This window comes from Grampus griseus (assembly GCF_964374135.1).
Source record: "Grampus griseus genome assembly, chromosome: X".
In the NCBI taxonomy this organism is placed as follows: Eukaryota; Metazoa; Chordata; class Mammalia; order Artiodactyla; family Delphinidae; genus Grampus; species Grampus griseus.
This window is the reverse complement of record NC_138999.1, coordinates 28,740,114-28,753,116: the sequence shown is the minus strand read 5'-3', so window position 1 is coordinate 28,753,116 and position 13,003 is coordinate 28,740,114. Positions and strand designations below refer to the sequence as shown.

Genomic DNA, 13,003 nt, shown 5'->3' with positions numbered 1-13,003 from the left:
TACAGAGTCTAGGCATCAAGACATCTTGTAGCTTTCACCCTCATCCTCTTGAAACAATGCCCTGAGAATGCCATATAATGAAGCCCAGTCCAGCCTATTGGAGGATGACAGGCCTTGTGAAGTACCAAGGTTCTCCAGCCAACAGCCAGCTGTCAGATATTTAAGTGAATCCATCTAGCTCCTGTTGAGTTGCCAGATAACTGCATGTACATGAATGACCCCTAGTAAGACCTTCAGAATACCTATTAAGTTGCTCACAGCCCAACTGCAGACCCACAAAATCAAGAGCAAGTAATAACACTTGTTTTAAGACATTACATTTGGGGTGTTTTTATACAGAGATAGGAAACTGATACACTTAGGTATCTAAGCAACAACTGCAAAAAGTTTCTTTCCAGCATGCCTATTCGTCCTGCTAATTGAAATAATTTATACAACTCAGGCAGAACCACCTCATCACATGACATAATGTAAGTAAGCAGTCATAAAGGAGCTTGGTTTAGTATTTTTAAAAAGGCCCCTTGGGCCTCAGTTTCCACACATACAGAAGAAATATATTCAACTAGATACTTTCAATGATTATTCTAGGTTCAGAGTTCTATGGTTCTAAGAAATTCAAATAGAATAAACTGATTTTTTCTACACCTTAAGTGAAAAAGACAGAGAAACATATTTCACTTTTACTCCCCATACATCTAAGACTGAGTTAAATAACATTAACTGTTGGCTAGCTGCCTTCATATCTAGAATTTCCATTAGGTTCTTGGACAGAGAGATAGTGCAAGGCACAGCAAAACAAAACAAAACAAAACAAAACACGGGCTTTGGAGCCTGACACACTTGGATTATAATCCTGGCTCTTTTTCCTCCCAGCTGTGTAGCCTTCATCTAACTATTTTCCCTCCAAGCCTTGAGATCCTTACCTTAAAAATACTGTGTATAACCATATACACTTGGCAATTATTTTGAGGATAAAGACATATATGTAAAAGCAGCTCGCACAACAGTAGGAGTGCAATGGAAAAAAAATACTACAATGATTGATAAGTTATATTGTATTACAATATAGTGTATGAAATAATAATCATATATCAGAGCTGTATTACAAATTATATTTTCCCTTTTTATATTGTATTTATTTCAGATTATATTTCTGACTTCCAGAAAGTTAAACATTCTTAATTCAATTCTGATGTTTAAACCACCATGTTAAAGAAAAAAAGAATGTTTGATTTTATAAGCAGCTTTTGGCAGGAAAGAGCGCTTTGCAGGAAAGAGTTCTCTGCAGGAGGTGCCTTGTGTCTTGTCACTAACTTTAAACCAGGCACCGTCATGCTCTACTCACCTCTGGCCCTAGCACACCTTCCAAATCTTTTGATCACACACTACCTTGCCTAACCTGTTCGTTCTCTCCATAGATCAAAGAAGTAGAAATGAAGAATAAGTAATTAACAGATGACCAGATCTCTTCCCTAGCTTCCCTTTCAGCAATCTCGTGAACAAACTGTGTGAACAAGATAACATCTAAAGAAAGATCACAAGAAGTCGACAAGCCTGCATGCAGTGGGGGATGGCAATGATTCTGACCCCCATCCCAATTATTAACTGAGATTACTTCCCCTTTTCCCTTTAAAACTTTCATGGCCGAGCAGAATCTTCAGCGTTGCTTTTTGGGGACATGAGTCCACCTTCTCCCCAGATTACTGGCTTTCTGATTAAAAGCAACTTTCCTTTCCACCAACAACTGCCTTTCGGGTATTGATTTTCAAGTGGCGAGCAGCCAGACCTGAGTTTAGTAACATGTTGGTGCCCAGCTCTGGACCTGGCTCACTTGTATTTAACATTTGTGCATTTAACATTTTTACTTTATGCCCAGCTCTTTGTCAGTTTGCTATAAGGAATGAAAGGCCTTGCTTTTGAGAAAGTTCCTCTTTCCCTCAGTTCTTCTCCAGCTCTGGCCCCAACTCCACCAGCTATCACCAGTGGCTTGGAGCTGAGGGCATTCTCAGACTCTCCCTACTGGTGGCAATGTGGAGGAAGTGGGGGAAGGGAAGGAATAGTGAGGCAGATGAGACTCTTAGTCGGGGGAGAAGGAAGTAGGGGAGGAGAGATGAAAGATGTAGTTTCCCTCTGCTTTGGCCATGTGTCCCCTCTCCCTCTGCTCTGGCCTCACTGGTCTCCTTGCTATTCCCGCATCTTGCTCCACATCAAGGCCTTTGCTCTGATTGTTCTCTCTCTGCCTGGAACAGTCTCCCCTTGATATATACATCCAGGCTTACTTCCTGACTTCCACCAACTTTCTCATGTTCTTAAGCATTCTCTTAATAGAAAAGCTTCACTGACCCAACTACAGACAATCATGTCTTCATTCCCACTCACTTTTCCTCTTACCCTGCTTTCTTGTTCTCCATAACTGTGCTTCTCAAACTTCAGTGTGCAAACGAATCGCCTAGGGATCTTATTAAAATGCAGATTCTGATGCACTGGGTCTGAGGTGAGGCCTGAGATTCTGCATTTCTAACAAGTGTCCATTTGATATCAATCTGTGGACTATACAACTCTGAACAATATCGAGATAGTATCTGTTTTCTTCTTTATTAGCTCAACATCTTTCTCTTCCAATCAGAGTACAGTTGACCCTTGATCAACACTGAGGTTAGCGCCGCTGACTTACTGCAGTCGAAAATCCATGGATAACTTACAGTCTGCTCTCTGTATCCATGTCCACATGCACAGATTCAACCAACTGTGGATCATGTAGTGCTGTAGGACTTACTATTGAAAAAGTTCTGCACATAAGTGGACCCACACAGTTCAAACCCATGCTGTTCAAGGGTCAACTATATGTGTTTCATGAAGGGAGGGACCTTAACTTATTCTATGCTGCATCCTCAGTACCTAGTATGATGTTCAATACATAGAAGTTACTCAATAAATATTTATTAAATGGATGAATTAAATATGTTTCTGGAAACTGAAACTGGCACTTTGAATCTATTCTGCGTTAGAAATATTACTGTCACATCTAGGTACTTTACAGGTTAAACAGATTTCTGTGCCCTGCCACTGGAACCTTCCGACCACGTGATAGTAGCTTAAATAGGGGCATAAACCCATAATTATGTTCAGAGTTCAACAAACTTACAAACAAATCATCAGAACCCAATCTCGTTACAGAGTTAGAGAGTCTGAGGCTGAATCTACAGGAGAAAGCTAGAGAACAAATACCAATAAATGATTATATAGGGACAAACTGTGCATATGTGCTGAGGGAACCAAAAATTACAGGTTGTAAAAAGAAATAAACCTGATATAATTAGTTGAATATAAACCCTGATATAGCAATTGTGGTGTCCCAGATTGACCAAAAAAAAAAAAAAAAAAAAGGAAGCAAAAAACCGTAACAGAAAAAAACAACCAAGGATGTTTTTTTTAGTTCTGCTTAATTAATTATAGAATTGGTACAGCAGAGAAGTTTTCTGGCTCCTTGCCCATGAGATTCAAAGCCAGCCTTAACATTGCCATGAGATTTTATGCATACCTTCTACTAACAAATGAATAGAAAGTGAAATAAAATAGACTGAAAATATGCAATAAAAACAAAAGTTAAGACTATAGCTAAATGTAGAAACATTCCTCTCCCAAGTCTAATTGTGGTAGTCACGGTCCATTTTTCTTTTTCTTAAACTAAAAATGGAAGAGCTCTTAAGATTGCTTTTAAATGGGACAAGGGGGAAGTGCTAGGAGGACTGTGTGTGTTTCTGTGGTTTCAGGAATTTGTGCAGGCATATTTGAAGAAGATTATCTAAAGGTTATAGGATTTGTTGAGATGGAATCCTCACATATTTAGTTTGGGAGGCTACTCTGGGGCTCTACCCTGATTCCTTCTTCAGGGACAACACACCCATCCCTGCTACTGTGAGTACTGGTTGTTGATGGTATTCCTTACTTGGAATTGCCTTTGGCCCCAGAAGAATCTTCTAAGATCTCCCTTTCCTCCCAGCGGGCAGCCCCTGGGCAATGACTGCCTAGTTCAGGAATACGGAGGCAATTCAGAACAGCTCTGCAGAGCCAGCCCAGCTCTAAGGCTCCTGTGGAACTGGCTGAGGCCTCTGCTGCAGTCAAATCACCCTTCAGCCCCTTCTGCTGTCGCTGCCGTGGACCTTTCTTCATTGTAGGTGCATCCCTGGAGAACACACCCCAATATACTTTTGTCATTCCATACTTTGAATCAGTCTATTTCTAAGGAACCTACTCTAAGACATTTTGCAGAGTAAATAATACAAGTTTATTCCTATTTTCAGAATTGCAACACATTTTCCCTTTTACGCAGGAATCATCTCACTGTTGTGCTTTTGAGCAAGTGTTTACAGCCACAGAGAATGTGATCCAGCATACTTACGAGCTCCAGTAGTGGTGAGTCCAGGGGTAGGGCCAGGCCACTTTGTCCTCAGCTCTTGAAGTAAATGGGTTACCGCCTTCCACTCTGAGCTCAGATCTTCTAACTTCCTCTTTAATAGAAAAGCACACATTATTTATTTGATTACCATCTTGAAGTAACTTAATTCATGAAGTTATTAATTTATTTTGTGAATACATTACTGTATGTCTATAGTATTTTATTTCTAAAGTAAATTTTCTGGGTGGAATTCCTTTCAAAGGTATTTTAATTATTTTAGCCAACCACACTACAAATTTTTATCAATTGTTTGCTGCATACAGGCTGTTGCTCCAGATGCAATCTCACTGAAAGGAAGTAGAGTGCAAACATTACTGAAAGCAACACAAATAAACAAAACAACAGTGTCATCTCAGCAACTGGCTTGACTCTTTTAAAATGTATCTAATGTGGCTGCACACAAGAATTTTCCAGAGAACATTAAAAATATCTTACTGCCCTCACTCACCCCAGATCAATCCTATTAGCAAGTCTTGGAGAGAGGGGCTGTGGTACGCATGGGGATAAGCCTCTCAGAGTGTACTTTAAGGAAGGACTCTTGTCCCAAATGGTGAAGAAGATTTCAGTAGACATCCTTCAGTTGTCAGTCCCTTTAGGGACTGTCTCAGCTGAAGAGATCTGCCTTGCCCCAGGGCATTCCCTTTCCAGGGTAGCCCTCATTCAAGGACTGATCAAGGTGAGAGTATAAAAGCTCAGCCAATTTGGTTCAAAGCAGGACCATTTTGAGGTCATTATAGCTGCAGAGCTCCCAGTAGAGTCAGCCGAGCCCGTTATATGGTCTGTGATGTGTTGGTATATGTTAACAATTGGCTCTCTGGGGGAAAATAACTGATTTTAGTATTTTCTAATTTCTGTGGTGTAAATACTCCCACTATAGCCAATTTTACCAAGAGAATGTCAAGTAGCTCACAAAATGCCTGAAAATTTGCTAATAGACCCTCATGAGCAGATACAAGCTGCTTCCAGTGCACCACTGGGTAACCATAAGATTACTTACTGCCAGTAGAATGGGAGCAGAGGTAATATCTGTCAGTTCTAGGCCGACACTTCTAAAAAATGAGTGAGGTTTCTGCACCCATCCTTTCCTTTCCCATTAACTGGAAGCAGAGGACTCAGAGGTCGTAGGGCAAACTTTCTCAATGGATTGGGGGGAGAGTTTATCCTAATACGCTGGAGCAGTGGTTCGCATACTTTGGGACCCTCAGAATCACCTGGAGGTCTTGTTAAGCCACTGATTGCTGGCTCTCAGCCCCAGAGCTCTAGATTGAATAGGTCTTGAGTGGGGCCCAAGAATTCACATTTCTAACAATTGTACAGTTGATGCTGATGCTGATTGTCCAGGACCAAGGCCTAAGGTGTCCATTATAAGTAATAAGTTACCTAAGCATCTATAATGGACTAGATATGTACCATCCTTGACAAAAATAAGAAAATAGGGGGCTTCTCTGGTGGCGCAGTGGTTGAGAACCTGCCTGCCAATGCAGGGGACACGGGTTCGAGCCCTGGTCTGGGAGGATCCCACATGCCGCGGAACAACTAGGCCTGTGAGCCACAACTACTGAGCCTGCGCGTCTGAAGCCCGTGCTCCGCAACAAGAGAGGCCACGACAGTGAGAGGCCCGCACGGCGCGATGAAGAATGGCCCCCGCTTGCCACAACTAGAGAAAGCCCTCGCACAGAAACGAAGACCCAACACAGCAAAAGTAAATAAATTAATTAATAGACTCCTACCCCCAACATCTTCTTAAAAAAAAAAAAAAAGAAAATAGGTCCTTAAATCATTTTCTATAGGACTTAATTTTCTTGAGGAATCCCACTTAAGAAAAGCTGCCACGGGAATAAATACTAAAAAGTCATCACTTTCTATTTTAACTATCATCTATGCTCTTAAGGTTATTTATTCTATTGTGTCTGAGATCATGTCAAATCAGGGCTTTTAATTTCTTCTCCCAGGGTGAATGCTGTTAAACATTTACTATCACATCAATGAATATAACTCTTTTCATTTATTAAAACATAAGCCTTGAATCCAAAAGCAAACAAAAAATGTCTCTGATCAGTAAGGAAAACCACCGCTGAAACTCATGACATGCAGAAGATATTTTTCCATTCTGACATCAAGCTAAACACTGAGAATTAAATATTATCAAAGGTTAGTGAATGAATATATCTATCTATGCAAAAGAGCAATAGATAATAGGGAAGAGACAATAAATGTAAAAGTAGACAACTAGAAAATGTCATGATCTTGGTCACTTATTGAAGGGATAAGAGTGCAGCAGATGGTGAAGTCTCATCATACATCATTTAACCTATAGGAAGTCACCTATATATGCCAGGAGAGGGAGAGGGAGATTAGAGACTGATTTACATACTGCTGAGATCTGCCCACTCTTCCGCTCAATAAGCATATGGCCCCATAGTGAGTGGGTGAGGAGAGATGGGAATTTGCTGTTTCTACAGTTGGCTTAGGTTTCACTTTCTTCTCATGGTGTAAGCATCTCACTGCATTGAGTTAGATTCTAATATTTAAAGTATTTATCTTACAACCTGGCTTCTAAAAGAAAATTACTTCATCTGGGTCTCAACTGAAGCAACAGTGATCAGTACTGAACTTCACATTCCATGCACATAATGTAACTGAACAGGACCCGGCGGGGCTCCTGGACACAAGTCTTTCTGTGTCCCCCATTTCTTGTTTGTAAGAAATAGGCTTCATTCAGCCTTCGTGACCTCACTTGAGTTCCAAAGGGCAGGTTGGAACAGTTGCTAATCAGGGAAGGGAGGGGATGTGGAGACAAAGGAGGAGCAGTCAAAAAACAATAGTGCAGCCTTGGGACAGAATCCTGGTTCCACCTCAAAAGATACACATAACAATATCTTTGAGCTCTTTGGCAGAACTAAAACCCCCAACAAATGGAAGATGCTAACTCTTTGATGAAGCATTCTTCATTCCAGAGAGAAGGTCACAGTTTGATAACCTCAAGAACAGCAGAAGCTCACCAGTAGACCCCCTGAGGCCAGATTAAAGGAATGCAGGCCCTGCACACACCCAGATCCTTATCAGCAACCCCGCCCTTGACCCATTGCTATAAAACTCCTCACCAAATTCTCCCAGGTTGGGACACACAGTTTTGAAGGGCATGAGCCCACTGTATCCCCCTTTGCCTGGCAAAGCAATAAAGCTAATCTTTTCTACTTCACCCCAAACTCTGTCTCCGAGATTCAATTAGGAGGCACCAGTGCATAGAGGCCAAGTTTTTGGCATCAATAACTGTACAATGAAATAGAACAATAATCGATGCTTATAATGATGACCCTGAAAATTAAGAAAAATTTAAATTACACTGTGTTTTAGAATCAGAAGTCCTGGATTCCAGTCCTAACTCATTACTACTGGTTGTGTGATCACTGGCAAATCAGGTAGGTCACTCAAATTCATCATCCTTGAAACGTGGATATAACACTACCACCTAACCCATACTTTTGTTGGAGAAACTAAATGAGATATTTTACATGAAAAGAACTCTGTGAACTCTAAAGTACTGTAAAATTGTTGGTTAGCTATTATGCACCGCTTAATGAAGCAGAACAGAAGACAGTCAATGAAGTTTTCATTAAAATAGTTAAAATGAAAATATTTCAACACTTAAAAGATTTGGTTTAGGCTATCCTGAAAATAACATGTTTATATATTCAATTCCCTTTTATTAATACATAAAACTTAGAATGGTCTATTCATTTATCAGAATGTTGTCTTGCCCATTGTTATTTCCAGATGGTTAAATGAGATATCCATATAATTTCAGATGCAGAGATTTTAAAAATTAAGTAGTAACCCCCAATGTACCACAAACATCTGAGGATACTGCAAAGTGTCAAAAATGCAAGAAGCTCAGAAGTGTATGTTTCCCAATCTTTCATAATTATTAGCAAACAACATCACATAAAATGGCTATAGATTTTGATTCAGCTGGTCACAAAAACACCCTTACAACTTCTTCAAGTACCTGGTGTAGAGTTGAAATTGATTATTTATATATTATGGAAGTTCTTTTTTGTTTGGTTTGGTTTTGCTTTTTGGTTCTCTGGCATGTGCCCAGATTTTTAATTCTCTCATCTTTTCTATTAGGCTGTAAAGTTCCTTTGGGTAGCAAACAATGTTTGGCTGCAGCAGCTAATGCAGCGTTCTTCACATAATAAACTTTAAGCTGTGCTCATAAAAATCTGTAAAAGGTAATTTGCTAATCATGTTAATAACCTTTAACCAAATTTAAGGGAATCAAATGTATGTCTAAATTCCAACATCTTTAAATATAAAATTAGTGGAATAATAGTTAGCAAGTTCTACTCTTGATTAGATTTCTAGAGTTTTCAAACTTTGAATAGCTAAGCAAATTGCAGATCCCAGGCTTTCTTCACAAGAGCTCAAAACTCAACAGTCATAGTAAACTCGTTTTACCAAAAAGGAGGAACTCTGAGATCATTTTTTTTTAAATTTTAACTATTGACCTTTACTTTTTTTTTTAATTAATTAATTTATTTATTTTTGCTGTTTTGGGTCTTCGTTTTTGTGCGAGGGCTTTCTCTAGTTGTGGCAAGGGGGGGGCCACTCTTCATCGCGGTGCGCGGGCCTATCTTGTTGCGGAGCACAGGCTGCAGACGCGCAGGCTCAGTAGTTGTGGCTCACGGGCCTAGTCGCTCCGCGGCATGTGGGATCTTCCCAGACCAGGGCTCGAACCCGTGTCCCCTGCATTAGCAGGCAGATTCTCAACCACTGGGCCACCAGGGAAGCCCCTGAGATCATTTTTTAAAAGGGCAAAACTAATTTCATTATAGCGGGCATTTGCACCTGAGCATTGTTTTCCGCTGTATATAATTTACTTGGAGTTAGTCATTAAATGTTAAGACTATTATATCAAAGAATGTGAAATTTCTTCTTTATGAAGAGCAGAAATTACAAGAAAAATTATTTCTGAATATAGGTTTCCTTTTTAAACTTAAAATGGAATATAATTCTAAACTATCTGAACTTGGGATTTTAAAATTTTAAAATCTTATATTTTTCTCTTGTGTCAAATGTTTGGCATGATATTAATATCTGCTACATAAATAAATGAATCCACCTGTGGCTTTATATACACAGACGTGCATGTGAATATTGTAATTGAAACATCTATGTCTCCATGTCTGTCTCTATAAATGCAATTAATACAACTGAGGACCAGGGGTGAAATTCAAAATTCTAAAATGCTTGTCCAGTTCCAGCATGAACTACTGAGTAAGTCTAAATCGAGACTTTTCCCCAAAATAGTTCCTCACAAAAGAGTCAGTTCATATTAGCTTATAATGTCTTTTGGGTTTCAATTGTTTTATTTTGAACAACAAAGTTGCACAGTAGCCTGAAATAATCTCAAGAAATATGAATTTGGGATGCTTATATAAGTCATCAGCCAGAATTGGTTAATTAAAAAAAACAAGGAAGTGAAGAAAATTGATAAATCAGTAGCAATTATTCCTAGGGTATAACCTCACACAACTGGTGAAGGTCATTGTAAACAAGTCTTTTAAAGATAATTTTAAAAAGCAAAACAATAAGTTATTCTGATGGGGTGTAAATAATTCACATCTACGAAAAATGAAAAGATTATCTCTCCTAATATTTTGGGAATGGGCACCGAAGTTAGGGATAAATATTCCAGTGATAACACTGAAGAAGTGAAAAACGGTCCTTCTGGTAACTGGCAGTTAGCTAGGTGTGATGGTCCCAAGTGAACATAAAAAAACAGTCACAGAGGGCTTCCCTGGTGGCTCAGTGGTTGAGAGTCCGCCTGCCGATGCCGGGGACGCGGGTTCGTGCCGCGGTCCGGGAAGATCCCACATGCCGTGGAGCGGCTGGGCCCGTGAGCCATGGCCGCTGGGCCTGCGCGTCCGGAGCCTGTGCTCCGCAACGGGAAAAGCCACAACAGTGAGAGGCCCGCGTACCGCAAAAACAAACAAAACAAAACAGTCACAGAAAATAAACTAGACAGAGACAAGGCCACTCTGTCACCACAAAAATGACGAATATGAGGCACTGCTACTTCTTTAACAGTGACAGCTCTGCCCTGCTTTAATCCTTTCACCTTCTAGATAAAAACTGGTAGATACCTGATCACCACATTGACTCCATTTCTTGAAAGCATCTACTCCAAAATGGCTTCCTCCTCCCTAATTCCTCTTTAGAATCATTCAGCCAGCTCTTGCCAATGCCCTCTAACTGAGATGCCCCACAGTCTCTCTTGAGGGCTTTCTCCTTTGCTACAGTAAGCTAAATAATCCTAATTTTTTTTATTATAGTTATCGTCCTAGTTGTCTTTGGACAGAGAGGTTTAACAGCACCATACGGGGATCCAAACACTGCCATACTGCAAATCACTTAGAAGGAAGACAGTAAGCTCTAGAGTTCTGGAATATACATCTATGAATGAACTCTTTCCATAAAATACAAATGTGCCAAAAGCAATGTTCCTAATTAGTGTGTTATTTTATAAAATGTGAGATTTCAAATATGGAAGTGCTAATCAATTAAGAAATTAAATATAATTAGGCATTTGACAATCTCATCCACATTCCTAAGTGATTCTATCAGTTGCTCAAAAATTTATTATAAATTTTATCTTCTCAGAGGGAAAGTGGGGTTCTCCTTATATTCAAGCATAAGTGATTACCATTTATTCAACCTCTCATAGTCAAGACTTGTTACTCAGTTGTGAAGCTAATTTGCATTAAAAAAATGAAATTCTCCTACTTATGTATTAATAAATTATAAAATTTCTCTAATACGGTTACGCTCTATAATTCTTCTCTGAACTGCTTCTATTATCATTGACACGGAAATTGTGTTTATCAAATAAGTCAGTCAAAATGGATCTGTTCATTTGGGGGGACAAACTCATATCTGTTATCTTGCTATTGATTCTGATGTTACCAAAAAAAAAGTTGCACCAGGTAAATGAGATCATACGCCTGATAGATGATTTATAAAATCCAAATATTGTTATAACCGTAATATCTAATTGGGCAACATCTGACCAACAAGATACCGCCTGACCTGCTATACCATATACAAATTTTGAGATGCACATCTGTTGTGAGTGATATATTTTAAATTATCAGGCAAAAAAATAAATAAATAAACCCAAAGACGTTTTTAGAAATGTTAAGATGTTGATGTTGGCAGTAGAACAAACTCAGGAGAAAAAACCCAGCTTAATCTAGTTAATTAACAACAAAACAGCTGGGAAAATGAAACATCCCTGGTTTTGACTGACTATAATTGAAAATGACTAATGATGCTGTCATTTTGCAGCTTATATTGGGGGAAATGATGCCTGGAAGATTATAATTGGCCTCTTGACCATTTGTTTACAGTAATTATTTTTGTGTTAAAGGTTGGGGTGGAACCCTTTGGCCAAATATAGAAAGCTCCAAATACCTTATTTTTTTCTTATAGTTAAAAAAAAAATCAAGAGCAGTAATAAAATATATTATTAGATTCATGTTAAGATTTTTTTTGGCTAATCTAAAAAGTTAGCAAAGCAAACAGCTGGTGTGATCTTATCACTTTACCAAGTTACTAAGACATTTTAAATTCTGTTAATGTTCTCAGTTCTAATAATGGAAGGTGATATGAGTATTTCAAAATATATACACACATTTAAAAATTTTTAACATAAAGAGCAGTGTTCCAAATTAAGTTAAAGAATAAGTACAAATAGAAGAAAATGTTATCTAAATGCTTAAGTTCAAAAGAGAGTTAACCTTTTTTTAAATCGAATAACAAATGGCTTTTTTTTTGTGGCTGTCGATATTGTTGCTACCGATGGAAGTTGTTTTTGTTGCTTTTTAACTGCTAAATTTGGTGCTATTGAGGAACCTACTCATTACTCTGTGGAAAATGGAACACATTAAAATGATTAACAGTATTATCATAAAATACTATTACCAAAAGTATAACTTAATCAAAACGTTAAACAATTTATTGAACTTATCCAACCAATCTTCAACAACTTCTGAAGTTAAGATGAAGGAACAATGTACAAATCAAATGAAATAAAAGTGTGTGCGCGTGTGTAGGGGGAGAGAGAGCGAGATAAGAGATAGAAAGCAAAACAAAGATGCTTATTTCTTCAATCATATTATTCTAAGATTTTTCCAGTAATTTTGCATTAGAGATCTAGTGCTATATTTATGTCATGAGTAGAATCGTTTCATAATATATGTTTGATCTTTATCAGGAAATCCTCAAAGAAAATAAGGAAGACGTTTAGTTAGGGATGACAAAAAAAGAAACTAAAAATTTACCATCTTTGAAAATTAAATAAATCCTAGAGAAGTTGATAAAGTTAAGAAAAAGGGAAAAAAACCGAACAGGGATGAGCCCAGCTCCCAAACAGGACTCAGCTTGGGAGGTGAGCGTAGGAGGTAAGCAGACAGCTTGTCTGATGCGGAATGTGGAGGTGCCAATAGACAGTCAATTTTCTAAGAAACAGAATGATTTTCT

General features: G+C 38.6%; 1 protein-coding gene across 6 annotated transcripts in view; it reads right to left on the bottom strand.

The window, feature by feature from the left end:
* Positions 1-13,003, bottom strand: part of DMD (dystrophin) — a 2,236,200-nt gene that overhangs the window by 735,079 nt on the left and 1,488,118 nt on the right. For all 6 annotated transcript variants that reach the window (XM_082680764.1, XM_082680765.1, XM_082680763.1 and 3 more), the window contains one exon: positions 4,403-4,511. In XM_082680764.1, coding sequence (XP_082536890.1) covers positions 4,403-4,511 — 109 coding nt within the window. The remainder of the gene's footprint in view (positions 1-4,402; positions 4,512-13,003) is intronic.